General features: G+C 34.8%; 2 protein-coding genes across 2 annotated transcripts; both read right to left on the bottom strand.

Moving 5' to 3' along the window:
* Positions 1-265: 265 nt before the first annotated feature.
* On the bottom strand, positions 266-1,480 carry LOC128163368 (WD repeat-containing protein 74-like). The gene has a single exon (XM_052826945.1). It carries the CDS (start codon positions 1,478-1,480, stop codon positions 278-280), a length of 1,203 nt encoding a protein of 400 aa, XP_052682905.1. The 3' UTR covers positions 266-277.
* A 5,146-nt stretch (positions 1,481-6,626) lies between these two features.
* Positions 6,627-21,346, bottom strand: LOC128164299 (calcitonin receptor-like). The gene is made up of 11 exons (XM_052828077.1): positions 20,537-21,346; positions 19,000-19,112; positions 18,116-18,234; positions 16,337-16,514; positions 15,403-15,559; positions 12,654-12,720; positions 11,972-12,038; positions 11,601-11,683; positions 10,596-10,725; positions 9,381-9,422; positions 6,627-7,982 (listed from the first exon to the last, which is right to left on the bottom strand). Exons 1-11 carry the CDS (start codon positions 20,982-20,984, stop codon positions 7,734-7,736), a joined length of 1,653 nt encoding a protein of 550 aa, XP_052684037.1. The 5' UTR covers positions 20,985-21,346; the 3' UTR covers positions 6,627-7,733.
* Positions 21,347-21,670: the final 324 nt, after the last annotated feature.

The raw sequence follows: 21,670 nt of genomic DNA on the forward strand, positions 1-21,670 counted from the left end.
GACATGCACTTTGTAATTTCCTAATAGTTTCCCATTTGTCAAAGTATTTTGACTAGTACTACATTATACAAGTTTAACCTTGAAAGAAATACTCTGATAGTTTAAAATTATTCCTATCAATGATGCACTGTATTTTATACAGAACAAAATAAATAGATTGATGATTTGTATCCATTGAGATGTTTTTGAAAATTGAAAAATAAATCATCAAAATTGTGACCATGCCTCTTTAACAACTGTAAAACACAGTACATAAAAACTCAAAATCAATATACAATCAAGCTTTTATTCCAGTTTTCCTTTTCTTATTTTTAACATTTTTCGACTTTGACTGTTTATCAAATTCCCCTGATTCTTCTCCAGTTTGCTTTCTTTTGATTTTTTTCTTATTGTTAGAATTCTTCACATCCTCTCTTTTGGTTTTCGTCTGGACGACCTCCATATTCCCCCAGATTTCGTCGTCATTTCCATCTTCGTCGGAGACGACCTCCGTTTTGACGACCACTTCCTCTTCATTGTCCACATCATTCCCATCCCAGCTAGATTTTAGAAGGAGAGCGGAGAGTCGAGATTTCAAGTAGATTTTCTGTTGAGATTTGTCATCCGTCGAGTGAATGTGCAGATATCGATCCAACCCACAGGACACTATAACCGGCAATGTAGGGTGATGTTGGACTGCCCGGATGGCACCTGCGAGACCCCTAAACACTTGAACTGGTCGCCCTTTTCTTATGTCCAAAACTGCTAATTTTCCAACCGTATTCCCAACCACGACTTCGTTTTCATTCTTAGGGCAGAGAGATAGAGCTGTGATGGGATATTCGTCAAATGACATATCTAGAACCGGCCTTCTCTGTGCTTTCAAGTCATACATTCTCACTTGATGGTGACCTGTTGCAGTGAAAATTTTCTCAGACTTTGGTAGAAACTTTGCACAGGTGACCCAAACAGGTACCCGTAAATTAAGCCAGTCATTTCTCACATTTTTAGCGGTAAATTTTGGATTTTCCGTTAATTCTATGTCCCATATTTTGAGCTCATTTTCTTTCCCTCCTGTAGCAAAAATATTTCTCTCAGTTGGATTTTGCTCGAAAGTAAACACGTCCTTCCCAGCATTTATCTCGGACTCTACCTCGCCATCTTTCCACAAACGGACAAGTCCTGTATCAACACATGAAACATAATCACCGTTCAGCAATCTGACACCTCGAAGTTTTGATTCCTCTGTCCCAAGAATTAATGAATCGGAAAAGGTTCGAGTCGCCGAATGCCAAATTGTCACAGTTCTGTTTTTGGACCCAATACACACATCAGTCTCCGTTTCGTCTTTCCAACACAATGATACAATTTCTTTTGATTTATCCACAGATTCTGTGTCGTGTAAATTTAACCACTCGGCTTTGGAAACGTTGATTCCTTTTAAAAGTCCTGTTTCTGAACCGACGAACACGTCCAGCACTTTCAGCATGGGCGCAGCCATTTTTAAGTGCGAAGTAAATCTTAAAACCGGACCAGTCAAATACTAATTATCCGGATCTCTATGGTCGGTATAGTATTCCTCAGATTATCAAGAAAACAGCAACAATACAAATCAAGAACAACAAAAAAACAGACCCCAATCCACAGGTTGATACAGTAACACTGCCTTTATTTCCTAGTTTATTTATCACACAATTAATACGTAGCCGAGTGGATAAAGTATCGGGCTTGTCAGTTGTGATTACTAGTACATCCCGAGTTATCTCTCGAATGGGTTTTTGTTGTTACTTACAAAACTAAATTTTTTAGATATTCATTTTTTTCTTTAAACTGCAATTTTTTCGCTTACTAGTATTTGACATATGTACAGTTTGTTTATCATTATATCTTTCATAATCAAATAATTAACTGTTAATTTGAGTGACCTTTTTTCAAATGTGGGGTTTTTTTTCACCTCAATTGTTTTATTTCTAACAACCCGAATAATACTTAACGATATACATGTACTCTATTAACTTCTCACGTAGACTCCATTCCCTCCGATTCCCCATATATACAGAATGTGCGTCCTATGATACTGATGCACCTGACAGGCTTGAATGCTGAATCTGAGCCATGGGTTTCGGATGCTGGATGAGGTTAAGGTTTTTGGAGCAGGTACCCTTTGATAGACATCATTTAGTTATTATTGGCTCAATCTTTGAGCCAAAATTTGGATAGATGGTGCATCTTATGACACTGATGCACTCCACAGGCCTGGATGCTGAATCTGAGCCATAACTTTAAGATGCTGGAAGAGTTATCTTTTTTGGAGCAGGTCACATTTATAAGTAATTATAGTACTATTTAATAGTGAATGGTTAATTTAACAATATACTTTTCTTAAGGAAAATCGTTGGAAGCCCTTTGAACACTTTGCTGAATTTTTTCAACATAATCATCCGGGTACTCTGCAGTGCAAATTCCGATCGACCATATATATTGAGTCATTTTCTTATTTCAATAAGATAGTGGCGGTATTTCAAAACATAAAACTAAGAAATTTTTAATTCATTTTTTGAAATAGATATATTTTTGAGACCAAGAGAGTTGTAACAATGAATCATAAATGAAAGTGAGAAGGAAAGAAAAAACCGGGGCAGACGAGTAAAATTCAGCTGATATGTATTAATTTATATAAACAAAATTTTTGATTTGGAATGGAGGTATAGATTAGACAGAAGTATGTCACTAAAGGATAATTTATCTTATAAAAATGGGTATAAAGAGACCCGGGAGTCTATACTTGGGGGTAAGGGTGGGGGGAAGGTAAAGGAATGGAGTGGCCCTGTCCTCAAGCACTTCTGGTTGTTTCCTGAATTAAAACTTAAAGTTAGGAAAGGTATAATGTTAATGATCTGTCTGTCCGACAGTCCTGCTTTTAAGCTTAACTGAGCTGAAACCTTCTGATCACTTTTTGACCGGCGTCTGTCTGTCTGTCTGTCCGTCATTTGTAAAGAAGATGGGTGAATAAGGCGTGTAAACTGCCTATATGAGGATATATAAAATACTATGAAATTAAAATATGAACAAATCTCATAGTTCTTTCTAAATTATTGAAAACAATGTATATTTATCATAACATCGATTTATAACCTTTAAATGTGTTATAAATATTTGGAATAGGTGGATTTAAACTGGCGTATGCGTGTCAAACCCTCCAAATAGTGTCCATTTTAGAACTTCAATGCCTTTTCTTTTATAGAGTGGGTCTAGACTCCATATTGTTTTCATTGTCCATTTAAGGTTTAAAGGAAACCAATCCGATTTCAATCGACAAAAACGTGGAGAGATGACCCACTATACTTTAAAAATGTCATTTTGTATCCCAACAATAGTTTGTTTTAGAGAAATACTACAAGTCCGTAAATTCGTGGTTGAGGATGCATTTAGCATTTAACAATGAATGTTATTGTGACTGAAATGGCTCAGTGGTTAAAGCACTGGACATTTGGTAACATTATATACTTTTGAACTTTTTTTTCTGATCGTTTTTTTAAATATTCAAAAATGAATATTGTTAGATATTGCGCTTTTGTAAACTTGTAATATATCATCATCTTGTATATCATCTTGTTTATTTAGTTGGAAAAAAAATAATTTGAAATTGTATTATACGACAAAACGAAATGGGCATTTGCGCTATCTTGTTCCCTCATCTTCTTTTCACATTTTTGATTTCTTTTTTGATTTGTTCTACAGAACCAATGAGCCAATTTTAATTTAACTTAACACATAACATTCCAATAGTTTTTAACTATAAACCTGGATTCAAGGTTGATTTAGAGGACCAAAACCTCTTTCAAGGAGAGATAATTAAAGATGTACATTGAAAAGGATCACTTGTATATAACAAAAGAATTTACCTATAGGGGAGATGAATTTCCCGGAAAAAATCACTTTTGAAAATCAAAGTTCATTATTTTCTACTGTACATATTTCTAAATTTTCAAATGGCCTAAAATGAAGATCGATACGTTTTTTGTAAAGACAGAAACCAATACCGGCCCTGTAGGTTAATTCTTTTGTTATATACAAGTGATCTTTTGTTGGCATTTAACTATTAGAGTATAAAAACATCTGGGGTTTAAATAATTCTTACATAGGATTTAATATAGGAAACTTTTAAAGCATATTCTCCTTAAACGATATTTGGTCACAAAAGCTGAAATGTTCAAATCATGATCCCCAGGGGTTGGCTGGGTCCCCGACGAGAGAGTTAGATTTTTAACCTGGTTTTCCAAAGGAAAAATCTGGTTATTGAAATGGTGAAAATGGCTGGTGGGCAGCTGCTAATAGGGTATGGTAACCCATATTGTACGTATTCTCACAGAATATTGCATATAGGGTTCACCTATTGTACGGATGACTCCTCGTACAATATTCAAGATAGGAAATTGTAGTTTTACAGATCAATTGTACAAATATTAGAGATGCGCATATTTTTTTGGATTTTGATTTTTAATTTATGAACAAAATACCAGCTGTTGAACTTTTTTGGCAAAATATTGCACATAGAGTACCCAATTTCTCTGGATAGGTAGTGTTTATCAATATTCAGGGTGAACAATTGGATTATGGATACTGTCCACATAAAAGAAACCCGATTGTTGTCACATTGACAGTTTTTCACATGTTTTACATAGGAATAAAAAGATTAAAATCTTTAACCAGATAAGCTGAAACTTTTGTGAATGCATTTTTAGATAGTGTAGACTCAAACTTGTTTAAATCATGAACCCCCTGTGTAGGGTCAAGCGACATTTGATGGTTCACTTTTTGAATAGGAATAAAATAGAAAAAAATCTTTAAAAATCTTCTCCAAAACCAATTGGTCAGAAAAATCTTAAACTTGTGCGAGAGTATTCGAGAGAGAGAGAGAGAGAGTATAGACTCATGTTTGTTTAAATCATGATCCTCAGGGGTAGGTTGAGGCCACAATTGGGGTTGAATGTTTTCAAAGGAATTAATTCAAATTAAAAAAAAAAGATCTTTTTAAACAAGACATTCTGTCTCTATCAAACTGTCAAGGTGTTTATTTTGATAATATGAAGTTGATTTGATCAGAGGTATGGCTTTTGTTGCTCAGGTGAGCAATGTGACCCCTGACTTTATCCATGAGTTCGTATTTGGGAAAATTCAAAGGAAGAGATTTGATCATTTTTCTTCATTATGATTGTAGCTACCAAAAGGAACCGGACATTTGGACCTATTGTGGAGCATGCGCATCAAGAACAACCTGTACCAATTGCACATTCTCAAGCCTTTTCGGCAAGCTCGGAAAAACACCTCGAATGTATTACCTAGGCGTCCATGACAACCCCCCTTTTTATAAAACTTGATATAAATACAACACATTTTACAATCTGTTGAGATGTGAGCTATACTTCATTAAAGTAAACAATATACACTAAAATATAACAAAGAAGCGACACACAATACCGTCTATCCGATACTTATTTTAATGGGAAGCGACTCCGGTGATGTTAATACATTCGAGGTGTTTTTCCGAGCTTGCCGGAAAGGCCCGAGAAGTTGCGATTGCAACCTGTACACGGATTCATCATTTTAATGGAAGAAGTTATTTCATAAAACTCGGAACGCAATTTCTTGTATTAGATTTCTTCAAGGCATTAAGAGGACATCTTAACTGCATGCGTATGCGTTTGAATTATGGAAACTATTAACTCTCGAAAGAAGAGAGATTCTAAATTGGTCATTTTCAATTTGTGCGCATAATTTATGTTGTCTCGCTTTTTTCGAAAAAAAAATGCCATTGAAGCTTAATTAGAACATACTTAAACACTACTTAATAATGAACATTTGTTATAGACTTGCATATTTACACGTTTGAAGTATATTATTATATAATAATAAAGTTCTTTGGATTGCTTTTCGTTGTCTTTGAGAGAGGAAGTGATTGAGGTGGAAAGCAGAAGGGGGGAGAGCTAATGGATGTCATATAAAATGGGACTCTTAAAAAAAACCCCAAAACACACGCAACTTTAATAAAAGGAAATATAATATGTACATGAAATATATTCTTAACTTTCAAATAAAAGACATCGTTTTCTACAACAAATTATGACCAGTCATAGGTACACTAAAACAACAAATAAATGATTTAACTTTTTATTTCACAAATCAACAAGGCAACAGAATAAAGTCGTTGATAAAAGATGTATAAAGTTGAGATCATTTCTACCAAAAACAATAAACATACTGCAAACCAACTTTTATTCGGGACGATTTTATTTCGCAATACATACTGGAAATAAACTGGTTCTTGGCAATTTATATTTTCGCGATCAAGATGCAGATTACTGTGGTTTCATTAATATTCAAGGGTATCAATTTTCGTGGATAAAGTGAAAAATCAGTTTCAAGGATACGTAAATTCGTGACCAATCATGCGCGGATCCAGAAATTTTTTCCAGGGGGGTCCGAAGGATAATTGTGTTTGCCAGGGGGGGTCCGAGGCATATTTTCGCGATAATTTTACTATGTAAATTTAATAAATTTTCATTTTCCAGGGGGGGGGGGGGGGGGGGGGTCGGGACCCCCCCGACCCCCCCCCCCCCCCCCCCTCTAGATCCGCGCATGCCAATGACCCCTTCAATACAAAATGTTAATAGAAATTGCGTTTCAATGAACATTTAATTTCATGGATCAACTTAATTAACAACGAAATCCATGAACATTGGTATTCAACGAATATTAATGAAACCACAGTATATGGGAAAACAAGATACCAGAGAGTTTTGATGATGACTGGTTTGTGGTAAGAAATAAGGTCCTCACGAATATTTCGCGCATGCGCGAATTAAAGTTGGTTTAAAGTATCAACTCAAAACAGTTCCAATGATCAATAAAATGAGGAAGCACCAACCGGTGAACTAGCATTCATGTAGTATTCATGGGAAAAAAATAATAAAGAATTCGAATGTGAAATACTTATAATACTCAACTTACCCATAAAATCTACCTTAAAGCTTGAAATATGATTTTTAGCCATAAAATATATTCTTTAATAAATAAAAAAAATCTAACTATTTCATGTTTGAATTTTGTTCCCTATATCTTTTTATAGAGCTCTTCTTTTCATAGAGATCAATATAGTCTAAAACTGACCAAGACAATCGAATCCCCTTAATCGGACCCCCTCTGAATTGTTCGTAGAGTTCTATTAAAAAAAACAGAAAAAAACTGATGAGTGTGGTTTTAATGCTTAAACGAATTCAATAAAAGCTATACCCATTACTAAAGAGTTAGACAATATACAAATTCACAAGGGATTAAAATCGCTATATCTCTAAGCACGAAATGTTTCTACATTTGCCGCCTTATTTAATAGCAAAAAAATACGTCTAGTCTTCAAGATTGCTCCCGTTGAGAATCGTTCTACTTTTAACATCCCTAAATCTCTACATGAAAGCTATTAAATGCGTCTCTATGTATATAAAAGCAATAGTATTTCTATTGCCGAGGTAGAAATCAGAAAATACACATAATCCATTTTCAGTCCATTTTCTCTAACGTGCTTTTGAGACCCTTTGCACATAAAATTGTTGTGATTTTTATATTTGCCGCGTTAGTCTTCAGACTCGGTCCATTTAGAGTTACTGAAATTTCACAATTACACACTTGAGATCCTATGTACGAAAGCAATATACAATTTTTTCTTGCCATGAAATGAAGGCAATTATATTTGGTGCTCAAGCTGGGTCCGTTGAAATTTGATTTACTTCCGGATCCGGGGAAAGTCTTTCCATTTCCGGAACTTCCAAGACCGTCCTCAGGTGTCCGGAAACCTTGGCGTTGTCCAGTACGATGGGGGTGACGGACATTGGATGAATAGCCTGAGTCAGGTGGGTGCTGGAGGTGGTGCTGAACTTCCGGGCGTGAAAGCGCTCAAACAGGAGCGGGAACTTCCGCCTGATGGCCAATTTGACGTTCTGTTGGACCTATTTAATGTTATAAAAAATAATCTTAGGACTAAAGTACTTTATCCTCGTAAGCCATGGGTTTTGTGTTCATTTGACTTCCACATGAGCAAACAAATATTTTGTGGAAAAAAATGGACATAAAATCCATGGCCTGAGACGATGGAATCGCGGATCGATTAATAACCAAATATATGTATATACGGCCATAACGTGACCGATATTTTAAAATAATTTTGAAGAGACTTGTCATATTGCGAGAATAAGCCTTCTGTGATTTTGAGGAGAAAAACAATTGCATTTTTATGGCAAATTTAGATCTGCTTTAGTGAATTCAGTTCGGACAGTAATCCTTCTTCAATATTACAAAGCTTCTTTGTTTCGACAACGGGATAAAAGTGTTGTCTTTTATAAATCGAATATGTGTTTGAGGATGGTGATGTTATTTTATATATATACATTGAAAAAGAAAAACGACAGACATGTACTACCGGTATGTGAATATATCAAGATTAAGAAGGCACTTCGAGACACTTGAACTATTTTGACTGTTCTGTTGCTAAATATGTTAAAATAGAAAATGGATTCGAGTGTGCTTTTTTTGTTCCGAAATAACAATGTCAGATTTATAAAGAATCTGAAAAGTGACTTGTATTACATGTATACAATTGATCATGTTTAACCTCAGAGTTCTAATGCATGCAATAGATTTTTTTTAAACCAATTAAGTCGTTAAAGATTTTTGACTCTGAGTGATGAATATATCAGGAAGAATAAATGTGCATCGATATTGCTGTAAATGTCTGAAAAAATTGCTGCTAAGATTAACTTTAAACTTTTCGGCCAACAATGTATTTTTAAAATGATAATTTAAAACATGGTTTAATTTAAGGCAGTTGGTTTTTCGCTACGTTAATTGCAAACATAATTTAAAAATTTTATATTCTCTAGTAATAAATACTAGTAATAAGTACTTTACGTAATTTTATACTGTAAACATGCATTTATAAGCGACTACATTATTTCGCGATTTACCAGAAGTAAACTTACACGGGGCACATCATAATATAATTTTCACGATGAAAATGAAATTACCTGGAAAATAATAATTAAGGACTGGTTCGCGGAGATAAATTTTCGCGATGACGAGACTCTCGCGAAACTCGTAAAGTTTCCCGCACGTGAATAAAAAGTTGCATTGTTTACAATAATGTGAACGCTCCCTACAATGTTAAAGTACAAAACTAAAATTTATTAAGATATGTTTTATTTCTCATAGATAACTTTTTACGTTTAACGGTCTTTAAATGTATATCAAATTTAGTTTATGCAACTGATTTCAATATTTATTATATATTATTTGATATAATTAGGTGAAACATGTCTTTGCACCAATTTTTATTTATAATTTATACCAACCTCATGTTTGCATAGCACCCACAGAATGCAGACAAAAACTCCCTGAAAAAATGAAAGACATAGATTACATGTAGCTTACCATAAAACATCAAAAAGTTTTAAATAAATGTCATCTGAGAAATGAAATACAAACATATGCACACGATGAAGCTCTGCCATTCAGTTAACCAAAGCGTGACTGAAAGGTAACTGAAATTACTAAAGGCCATAGATATGTCATCCAGTCAACTTTCCAGACCTTTTCAGTTTACTAATTGCAGAGTTTCATAATGTAAAGTATGAATATTGAAGAATTCTTCCATTCCCTCTTGACAAGGATCAGTAAGTGCGTACTAAAACTTTGAAACACAGCCAGAATGGGGGAATTATTATCTTCAAATCATAATAGAGTTGGATGTCCAGATATAAGGTTCATTAAATAATATCTCTACATAGGAACAACAGACGAGATGCAATAGATATGTTATCTTACTATTATTAAAGAAATAACATTTGCATCAGACAATGTTATACATGTATAATTATCCTGGATAGAAGGGACGTGTTATTATCTATAAACGATACAATGCAAAACATATAAATCTACTCAGTCAAGGGAGAATCAATTATATCTAAATGACAACGTCACTGTCCTGCACAACCAAATAAAATTAATCAAAGGGAGAAGTCATTATCTTTTCATGGTCAAAATGTTTAACGTCGAAATATACTCAGTCTAGAAGAAAAGTTACTTTCTTTTTAAAACACACCATCATAAACTCAATGTTCAGCATATAAATTTACTTAATTGAGGGGAAGGGTTTTCAGCTATCAAACACACAATGTTGAACGTCTTAATGTACTCAGTCTAAAGGAGAAGTCAATATCTTCACGCAGTCAAAGTGTAAAATGTCTCAATTAGTCTACTCACACGAAGGGAAAAGTTTTGATACGTCACAATATGGAACGTCTAGCTAACACTGAACTTTATTTTTTTTTTTTTTTACAATGATTGATAAACAACTTCAAGTTCTACAACTTATATTAAAGCTGACATGAATTCATGGTCGCCATATTAGATTCGATCGCTCCTCAACTGCCACAATATGCCATACAATTTCATTTTTCGTTAAAAAGCGTAAAAAAAGATGAAAACGGTAAACCTGGAACAGACTTTATACAGTATATAAACGTGACGTTGGCCTGTACAGAAGTTGATAAATATGACGTCATTACCTGAAGCCCCTCCACTACCTGGTTGACAATGAATGGAATGAGTAAGTTATCCGCGGCGTAGGATATCCAGGGTACGATGAAGTTTACACCGAACAGAGGAATCAGGAAAAACAAGGTACGCAGCGATGTTCTAAACAGAAATAAATACATTTATTAGTTTTACAAATCATAAAAATGCAAATGGACATAAATACAAAGATTCAAATTGTAGCAAATCAACACAATAGGAGCCTAGTGTCTAAATACACTGGGTTTTTTTTTTATTTTGAATTAGCGGAGAAAATGACGTGCAAACTGCCTTAAATAAAAACTGTTCAATTAGCCACAATAACGGGAATTAAATAAACCTGTCACAACCTTCTAATGTAACATTCTTCATAAAGAACCATTTATACAACACTTGTTTTAAAGAGACATCTTGGCCAACATATTAACCATCAAATCTGCCTAAAATCTTGAGATATGATTTGACTAGCTTTAAACTGTTATTCAATAAAGAAAAAATCCATATAATTCACCATTCAATTTTTGGTGTTTTCTTAATTTTTTATGCATCTATAGAGCTTTTCCTCTAAAGGAGATCAATGCAGTCAGAAAATGGCTACAACAATCGAACTGTCTTATGACATTCTTTTTAGATACTATGTAATATAATTTAATACATTCTCTCTCTTAAGATTCACGATAACAGATTGCAATATTATTTTATGGCAGACGTATTTCTGCATCAATTGTGGCATCGTCGCAAACCAAAATTAAAAGATGGCTAGATGCATAGGCGGACTCTGGATCGTGGCTTAAAGTCTGAAGCAAACTTACGGAAGGCTCATATTGTTTGATGAAGGGTTGAAACTTACAGTATATAAGTCGACACTTTAATCGTCGAAACTTAATTACTGTATATAAGTCGACACTTTAAGCGTTGAAATCTATGGGATATAGGTCGATATTTCAAGCGTTAAAACTTACGGTATTTAAGTCGATACTTTAAACGTTGAAACTTACGGTATATAAGTCGACGCTTTCTTCATGGCACGGCTTTTACGTATTACTTCCACCATCACGACGATCAGGAAAACAACATTGCACTGAAAAAGTAAACAGGGTTTTAAAAAAATTCATTTTTATCTCGTTTGGTCGATGCGGGTCTGTTACTCTCAGTCCGAACAAATTCGGACCAACGACTTGGTCGTCCATCCGAATATTTTTTTTTTCGTTTCGAATGTAAGCTTCAGACGTGCAGCTACTCATTCGGTGAAATAGTCAAATCCCATCAGACCTCTTTTTAAATATCAACCACTAAGTATTTGATTAAATGTATTTGTTGGTAAGATTATCTTTGTATGATGAATGAATATACATATGCATTTACTTACTAAAACAGTAAGATAATTGGGTACGACTACGATCCACTCAATTTCAAGGAAATTATAAATCCAACATCTGAAACACAAACAATTAATATCCTCAAATCAGTCAAGCGTATAATGATGATAGAACCATTTTAACAGGTACTGTGGTTTCATTAATTTTGAAGGGTATCAATTTTCGTGAATAAAGTGAAAATCACAGTGTCTAGTATACTTAAATTCATGGCCAATGACCTATCAATACAAAATGTTTATAAAAATTGCACTTCAATGAACATTAAATTTTGGTGATCAACTTACGACGAAATCCACGAAAATTGGTATTCAACGAATTTTAATGAAACCACAGTACTTGGACTTCGGAAAGTTGTGTCAAACAGCAATGCGACGAAGACCTGTCGATTTCATTGTTGGCCTCTCGGCTTTGGCTCTTTGAGATAAACAAGATTTGTCTGGCTTTTATGCTAAAACTGCGTAATTTGCGCATATTTCGCTTAAAACCAGTGTCATTTTTGAATTTTTTGACGCATGAATAAATAGTTACGTCCTACCGAAAGTCCAAAGTGTTGTTTAAATGGTTCTAAAAGATTCTGCGTTCCTAAATTATTCTATTCAATATATAAATTTTGAGATAAATTTGAAAGCGGTTCTAGATACAAAACGTATTGAAATAATGTGGTTTACTTACTTAAAGTCGTATTTCTCTATTGTTGATCGCAATATGACGTATATAGATATTGTAACTAGTGGAATTCCTGGAAAAAAAATATGGCTTAGTTTTAATTTATCACAATAGACAAACATGCGCATATCTAGATGGGGGTCTGGACCCCCTCCCCTCCCCCTGCAAAATTCGAATTTCTTTAAATTACATTATAAAATTACCATAAATATGCCTAGACACCCCCCCCCCCCCCCCCCCTCGCGCAAACTCAAAAAACCTTCGGACCCTTTTTTTGGATCCGCGCATAGATAAAACAAGATATCTGTGAGCCAATGCTCACTAGTGATACCCCCGCTCTGATGTGAATATGCAAGATAAGCAAAGTCGACATTTAACAGAAAGCTGGCATCCGATTGGTACAGAAATATATATCCCACAATATGGCATGCCTAAACAAATAGTGTGTTAAAAATTTCAAGCATCTGCGAGAAATAGCTGCTGAGAAATCTTTGAGGAAAATTTGTTTGAAAATTTTGGCTAAAATAAACAAAGTACTCAATAAACAGGAAGTTGACGTCCGATTGGTACAAAAATATATCCCACGATATGGCATGCCTTAACAAACACTGTGTAAAAATTTCAAGCATCTGCGATAAATAGCTGCTGAGAAATTTTGACGAAAATTTGCTTGAAAATTTTGGCTAAAAATAAAGAAAGTCATTATTTAACAGGAAGTTGATGTCCGATTGATACAAAAATGTATCCCACAATATGGCATGCCAAAACAAAAACTGTGTGAAAACATCAAGCATCTGCAATAAACAGTTGCTGAGAAATCTTTGAAGAAAATTTGTTTGAAAATTTTGGTTAAAAAATAAGCAAAGTCGTCATTTTACAGGAAGTTGACGACCGATTGATACAAAAATATATCCCACAATATGGCATGCCAAAACAAATAGTGTGTTAAAATTTCAAGCATCTGCGATAAATAGTTGCTGAGAAATCTTTGAGGAAAATTTGTTTGAAAAATTTTGGCTTAAAATAAACAAAGTACTCATTAAACAGGAAGTTGACGTCCGATTGGTACAAAAATACATCCCACGATATAGCATGCCTATACAAATACTGTGTAAAAATTTCATGCATCTGCGATAAACAGTTGCTGAGAAATCTTTGACAAAAATTTGTTTGAAAATTTTGGCTAAAAAAAAACAAAGTCGTCATTTAACAGGAAGTTGACGTCTGATTGGTACAAAAATATATCCCACGATACGGCATGCCTATACAAATACTGTGTAAAAATTTCAAGCATCTGCGATAAATAGTTGCTGAGAAATCTTTGACAAAAATTTGTTTGAAAATTTTGGCTAAAAATAAACAAAGTCGTCATTTAACAGGAAGTTGACGTCTGATTGGTACAAAAATATATCCCACGATATGGCATGCCTATAAAAATATTGTGTAAAAATTTCAAGCATCTGCGAGAAATAGTTGCCGAGAAATCTTTGACGAAAATTTGTTTGAAAATTTTGGTTAAAAAATAAGCAGTCGTCATTTAACAGGAAGTTGACTTCCGATTGGTACAAAAATATATCCCGTGATATGGCATGCCTTAACAAACACTGTGTAAAAATTTCAAGCATCTGCAATAAATAGTTGCTGAGATAAATGCGACAGAAATTTTTGTTACGGACAGACAGACAGACAGACAGACAGACGGACGGACGGACGGACGGACGGACGGACGGACGGACGGACGGACAGACAGACACACAAGGGTAAAACAGTATACCCCCTCTCCTTCGGAGCGGGTGTATAATTAATGTATGTTTTCTTTGTCATATCAAACAAAAGACTTCTTTACACGCAAGATGATGGCCTAGTGTCATGAGATAGGGTGTTGATTGCTTTGAAACGTGTTTTCCTAAAGTGTTATCCAAGGGTTATTATTATTTAAATAAAAGTTTAAAGTCACGACAGAAATAAATCTAACATCAGAAAAGGGAAGAAGGACAAATGCAACCAAACTCATTGTCGAAAACCCACAATCTTTCTTGCTTACCCGTCGCGTGTTAACTAATTGAAATTTTCTCGTTCTTATGAATAATTCATGTTCTTTTCCGTTTGACTCCCATATACGTTCGTGGAGGAAATCTTAGAAATATTCTTAATTCCGCATGCATCTATCAACAATTTGGTTAATTCATTTTCTTCATTGCGTACATTTATCCTTATAAATGATTCGCAGTTATTTTAAAGCAATAAAAGCTGTATTTTTAGAATTTTATTTGGCTGCAAAAACCGGCTAGTATGATAAGTCTACGTGTAACTTATACTTGTATGATAGATAAGATTTGAAAAAATCATTTATAATAAAATAACATTTTCGTAAAAAAAAAAATTCAACATGAAAATTGCAGCTCATATTGTTTTAACTAACTCTACAAAAATGCATGGATTCCTTCGAATATAAGTATTTAAGATTAGGTACTTTGGAACATCGAAATTCGTGGTGGCTCAATTTTCGTCGTATTCATTGGTAGCCCTCACCTACGAATTTACAGCATCGACAAAAAGTAATTATAAAAGATTCATTTTTCCTACTGGTACTGACAATCGACGCCCTAAGAAATCACCCCCACCCTCCCCCCCACCCCCCCCCCCCCCAAAAAAAAAGCAAACAATCTACAATCCACGAAAATTGCCCCACCACCCCCACCCAAAATTAAATGACTCAACAGTATTAAAGATTTTAATGCAACTATTAACATACCCCATCCTATAAAATAAAACCACACCATGCGGACTTTGGAATCAATCTGGGAGCTGTGGAGCTGAGGTATTAGTATATTGAGTCCCTCCAGAAACATCCAGAAATAAGTGGCGGATCTAAGGTACTTCTGTAGGCTGATCAGTACCTTACAAATCGGCTGCAATTAAAAGTTGCATCATTACAATTCATTTACTGTAGAATCAATAGAATTCGCGGTGGCTAAATTTTCGTGGTATTCGTGGGCAGCCCTCTTCCACGAATTTAAATCCTCAACGAAAAGAATTTTAGAAAGAGTTATCTTTGTTACTGAAACAGTAACCGACGTATCCACGAAATTACATCCCCGCAAATATACAAAATAGTCACAGTCCACGAAAATTGGCCGCCACGAATTTAAATGATACACAGAATATACTATAGGTTGTCGTTCAACCAAAAGACGCATGCACTGTCTAAAACACTCCCAATTCTAAGATTCTCTCGATATATAAATTTACACTTTCCAGTGTCTTTGTATATGATAACACTAAGAAACGATTTTGTAATGTATGGCCCAATCAATTTCACCAATTTAAATTAATATTAAATCGTACAAAGGCTGAACATTTCTATAAAAATATAAGTTATAAGGAATCATTCTGTCATGGGAAATCAAATCTATCATTAAGTCCCTTGGGATTAATTTGATTAGATCATCCCATATCGTATTAAAGAATGATTCCTTAAATAAAACAATAAAATCAATGTTATAGTTACACGTAAACCAAAAATATTCCTATGAAAATGAAATATTTCGTTCTAAAATAAACGTTTATATATAATCATCTCATGTCCATAATCATAATCATGTTTTAGAGGAACACTGTTGACCCTCGCCCTTGCCTAACGAAGATGTCAGATAATCAGAAAATAACGAAAATGAATGCATATTTACTGAGTTCCGGTTGATCAGACTTTCCTCTCTGTTGAGATTGTAGACGTGCTCCCGGCCGACGACCCAGTCCCAGGACAGCGTTACGATACTGACAAGGATTAGAGAGGACAGGAAGTGGAGTCTGGTCCGGAACATCCGCTTATAGCCCGCCTCTAGAGGTCCGGAGTACCGGAAGACGCTTACGTAGAAGAAAAAACATTTTAAAAAATATTGACGAGAACTGAATGGTCGAGGCCATTTTTATATTTAATTGGTCCCCTTCAGAACAAGACCTCTATATTTAATCTTTAAACCGAACATATTTGAATTTAAAATACTATATTAAGGAAATCATTATAAAGATTTTGGTAATTATCAAAATCTTAAACATAGGTAATGTATCTGATTTTTTTTCCTTATGGCCAAAATTTTATAATCTGTTGGATAATGATTTAACCAATAAACACCCTACATGTGTACATTTAAAACTTACAGACGTATTATATACAACCGTTTTACGTTCTTTTACACACAGCGTCATGCACTATAAAATGAAGGTAATGCATATATATAAGTACAGATTGAGTAATTTTTATTTGCCGTAACATATTGAGGCTCTATAAGATCTTATCGACAGAAAAGACGGACTTTTCTTACCAATATGAGCGATTGGCGAAATAACAGATGTAACTTATGTAATAACTTTGATAAAATCGAAAAGATTGTGTGTGTGTGGGGGGGGGGGGGGGGGGGGGGGGGGGAGAAAGCTTAATTACGTTTTAAGAGGATAGAAATAACTTTCACAAAAGTAAAGATAGAAAAATTTTTAATACAAAAGAATCGAATGAGAAATCGCAGCAAAGTTTTTAGAAAATCCGGTTTTATAAAACACATATAAGGTGTCTATGCCAACAGATCGATGGAGAGAATAAAAATCTGAGCCGAAAAGGAAACGCTAGCTTTCGCTACATCCGGAACAAGAGAGAACTAATCTTCAGAACCGGAACCACCATATTTCAGTTTAAAAGGATTTTCACGTCAAGTCTGGGTCCACACAATAAAAGTTATGGTCTCTCAATAAATTATTTTTTAATTTTAATTCCCTGTGTATGTACACGCATTACTATACAAATTAGACAGTTGGTGAGATATATCATAAAAAAATTGTGATCAAAAAGCAAGATCAGACGAGACATTTTGATAAAAATTATAATTTTAAAAAATTTCACTCGCTCCGATTTAAAGGAAAAAAGGTGTAGTCATTTTGATGTCATAAAGTAAAAAAAAATATAGAATACTAGTAATTGATCTATTAAACCTGTATGCGAGTTGATCAACGTTTGCAACTGTAAGACTCTCAAAAACCCACTTTTAAGAAAGATATATGAACTTGGCCATTTTAGACTATATCGATCTCCTTGTGAAAAAGAGTTTTGTATATAGGAGATTAAAAATATCAAAATTAAAAGTTTAAATATTTAGAGTTTTTTCGTTACCCAAAAAACCAGTTTATGTTAAGAAAAATCATAAAACTAAAACTGTACTGAAGGTGTAGCGGATTATTAGTTGACCACCCAACCTCCTATACTGTATACGGTGAAATATTCGCCCCGTCTTATTTTCGCTAATTTCGCTCTCGTTGTAAGCGAGGGAAATAAAGACTGGGCAAATTCCAATGTCTCAAATTATCTCTCTTTAAACGAAACTGTGTCTAGGCCAATTCAAGACGGGGTGAATTTCAAATGTAGACAGGCTAAAATTACACGGGGCGAAAATAACCCGGTATACAGTAATTTTTACCTGGACAGGGCGACAGTCATGATGAAAAATGAGGGCAACAAAAAGGCCAGACTTATGACGTTCGTCACCAAGGTAACCATGGTCTGTATTCGAAACTCCTCCGTACCTTCCACTCGTTTCTGCAGGGAAAAAATTTTGAAATGTGACTTAATGATCGCAACCTCTCGGGCATTTCCGAGCTTTGCCGGAAAGATCCGAAAAGATGATTGAATCAATACAAGAATGCATATCGATGTGTACCATTCTATCATAACTTTGAGTTGTTTAATTATACTTTTATCTACAGCACGTGCGTATGATTATTCTTGTCATATTGGCATTACACGTATCAGCTAGAATATTAACTCAGACCCAAAGATCAAAACAATTCTTGCGCATTTTCTTTCCAGGGAACTTGACTTTAGGCATGTGAAGCACGTGTTTCGTAATTGTTCTTAAGGCAAAACCAAACAGAAGAATGAACGCATCTTTTATCATTCTGTATCAATAACAAAAAAAAAACCTTTCTTGTTATTCATTCCTAATTTGAGTGGTACCACACAGAACTTAAGATTATGCACAGGACATAATCAACCTATCAATCTTCTGTAGATATTTTTAAAGAGAGAAAAATAGAAAACACATATTACCGCGTGAATATTTTCTCTGCAACAATCGTCTGCAGATTTGTAGCTCTTTGGGGAAATTCGGACTAACATGCCATAGACACGATATATCCGGAAGAGCTCCAGATTTTAGGGAAAATTCGGACCGACATACCGTTGACCTTACATATCCCGCAGAACTACAGATCTTCAGCTAATATATTTATGCAAGATTTATAATACGGCAATTTTCTATGAATTATGAACAGATTGGTAGCTGCAATAATGAGACGTGCTCACCTGTTTGTTGGCCGCCATGCAGGACGAGTAGTTGTACAGTACATGGGACCCGTCAATGTCCAGGTGGGAGTTCTCCCAGACGCCATTCGGCAGACACGTTTTGGTGAAATTGGCTACAAACAACGAAAGGCTAGAAATAATTTAGAACCATTTTAACAAGAGCTTGGACTTTCAGTAGGATGTTTATATCTATTTCTTGCGTCAAAACAAGTTAAAATGACGCTGACTTCAAGCGAAATATACACCGATCGCGTAGTCTTCGCTCAAAAGCCAGACAAGTCTTGTTGATTTCAAAGAGCCATGACTGAGTGACCTACAATGAAATAGACAGACTTACGTCACATTGCTGTTTGACACAACTACCCAAAATCCAAGCTCTTGTTAAAATGGTTCTAAATAGTGTACCATGTTTCTGGTGAAATAAGTTACAAACAACGGAAGGCTTAAAATATCTGGAATAATATAAGATGCTTTTGGTGAAATAAGCTACAAACGACGAAGGCTAGAAATTATTTAAATAGAATAGTATATTTTTGGTGAAATTGGCTACAAAGGACGAAATTTATTAAGTCTATGATTTCTTTTAGCGGTACATTTTCAAATACATATTCTCCCCAGCCTATTTAGTGCATTGGAATATATGTGTCATGTTGTAAATTTTGAATTTACTGGGTGGGTGTAAATACAAAATTTACAACATGACAAGTGTCATGTTGTAAATTTTGTATTTACACCCACCCAGTAAATTCAAAATTTACAACATGACACATGTACAATCATGATAATTTTGTTTTTGCTTATAAAAAAGCCACATTTTACATTTAACATATACATGTATTTGTATTTTATTTCATTTCTTAAAGATGAAAAATAAAAATCCAAATAAAATTTTAACTATGTTAAAGTTTCTTAATTCTAAGTTCATTTCCTTGGTAATGTAGGATCCGTGAGAGTATTTAAATAAGGGATTGGGTAATTGTATCCGTAATTATGTAACGAGATTATTTTGTATGCATGGCTTTTGTTCGTCTATTTGTTCGCTTAACGTTAGTTGTAAACATACCTTTTTGAACGCACGGGTAAAAGCATGCTTCTATACACAAACAGGAAATCGTCCGTCGGATACAAACTTTATGTTTAGAATTAAGGAGCGACGTAAACGGATGAGGCAGGATGAAAAAAGGTTAAAAATATGAATAATAAAGGATTGTTGCTATGACACGGAAAGATTTTGTGCTTTCTTCCGCATGTGTCTTCTTCAAATAAAGCTCTTATTTACTAACATTGATTTAATTTTTAGTTCCTTGTATTAGCGAAAATTAACTTTTTCAAATGGAGAAAGGGCGTTTAAGCTTAGATTTGTAATTTAAAAAATACTAGTATTATCACAATTTAAAATCGGACGGAAAAAAGAACTAAAGATACTTGAAAGACAGTCACTGAACACACATACACACACACACTCTCTCTCTCTCTCTCTCTCTCTCTCTCTCTCTCTCTCTCTCTCTCTCTCTCTCTCTCTCTCTCTCTCATTTACCTGGCTGAAACGATGGAATGTAATATGACGGACAGTCCAAGGATACCACTGTTCCATTGGGAATGGAGTTTATACAGGACATTCCGTCCCAGATAGAGGGACAGTTTGCCACCGGTTCTTCAAACGATGCATTAGACGAAATATAATCCTCACAGCATTTCGTGGCCATCTTTGAGCACTTGACCCATCTTTTACAGTCATTTTCGGTCAAACCATTGCAAGCAATATCCACACTAGTCCTGTTATTAACATCAGGCACAAATGAAAATCCAGCAGGGAACAGTTGGTTTTCATCCGTAGCTTTAAGAGTACGGTTCTTAGTGATTTCGGTCTCCCAGTATACCTTGGATTGTTCACTCAGGTGAGGGACCAGGAGCCGATAACAAAACAAGGAAGTGACGACGTTGTACAACTCCAGATGGGTCAGACACATAGACAGATGCAACATGGTTCCCGGGACTCAGCTGTTATAGCGGTGTAGTCGCATGGCAAACTATTTCAGAATTCCCCGTAATCATTTACATATAGATCATCCTCATCTTTCAAAGTATCGATTAACTTTCCATTCCGGTTTTTCGGTTTCTTTCCTTTAACAAATAGATCTGATTCTATACATGTACATGTACGTTTACTGTCATTATTATCCGAAATCGTTGTCCTCTGATGAAACACGCGTATGATCATTTCACTCGCCTGCATGTAGTATATGAAAAAAAATATCTGTATAATAACAGCAAAGCACGTTAACCGGAATGAGAATCAAGAGGGCGTTAAGGCTTGATATCCGGCGATGGATGACACGGTTTCCCAGAAGCAACATGACCCCCTGATCACAAAAGAAGAAGAAAAAACATTAAGAAGGAATTCAGGACAACAATTTCAAGAGGCCTCATTTCCTAAATGAAATCATGCGCTAACTCCTCTGAAACACATGTAGCACTTAGTATAATACTTCAGGATACTTATCAGATGTTGTTAGTTGTAGTCTTAGTGGAAAACTAGTAGTTGTTGGAAATACAAGTAGCCTATGTTTTTTTTTTGTTTTTTTTTTTGGGGGGGGGGGGGGGGTGGCTAATATCAAAATGAATGTAACTAGATTTTACCATTCATAGAATTGTTAAACTAAAAGCATTT

This window comes from Crassostrea angulata, chromosome 9 (assembly GCF_025612915.1).
Source record: "Crassostrea angulata isolate pt1a10 chromosome 9, ASM2561291v2, whole genome shotgun sequence".
Lineage (NCBI taxonomy): Eukaryota > Metazoa > Mollusca > Bivalvia > Ostreida > Ostreidae > Magallana > Magallana angulata.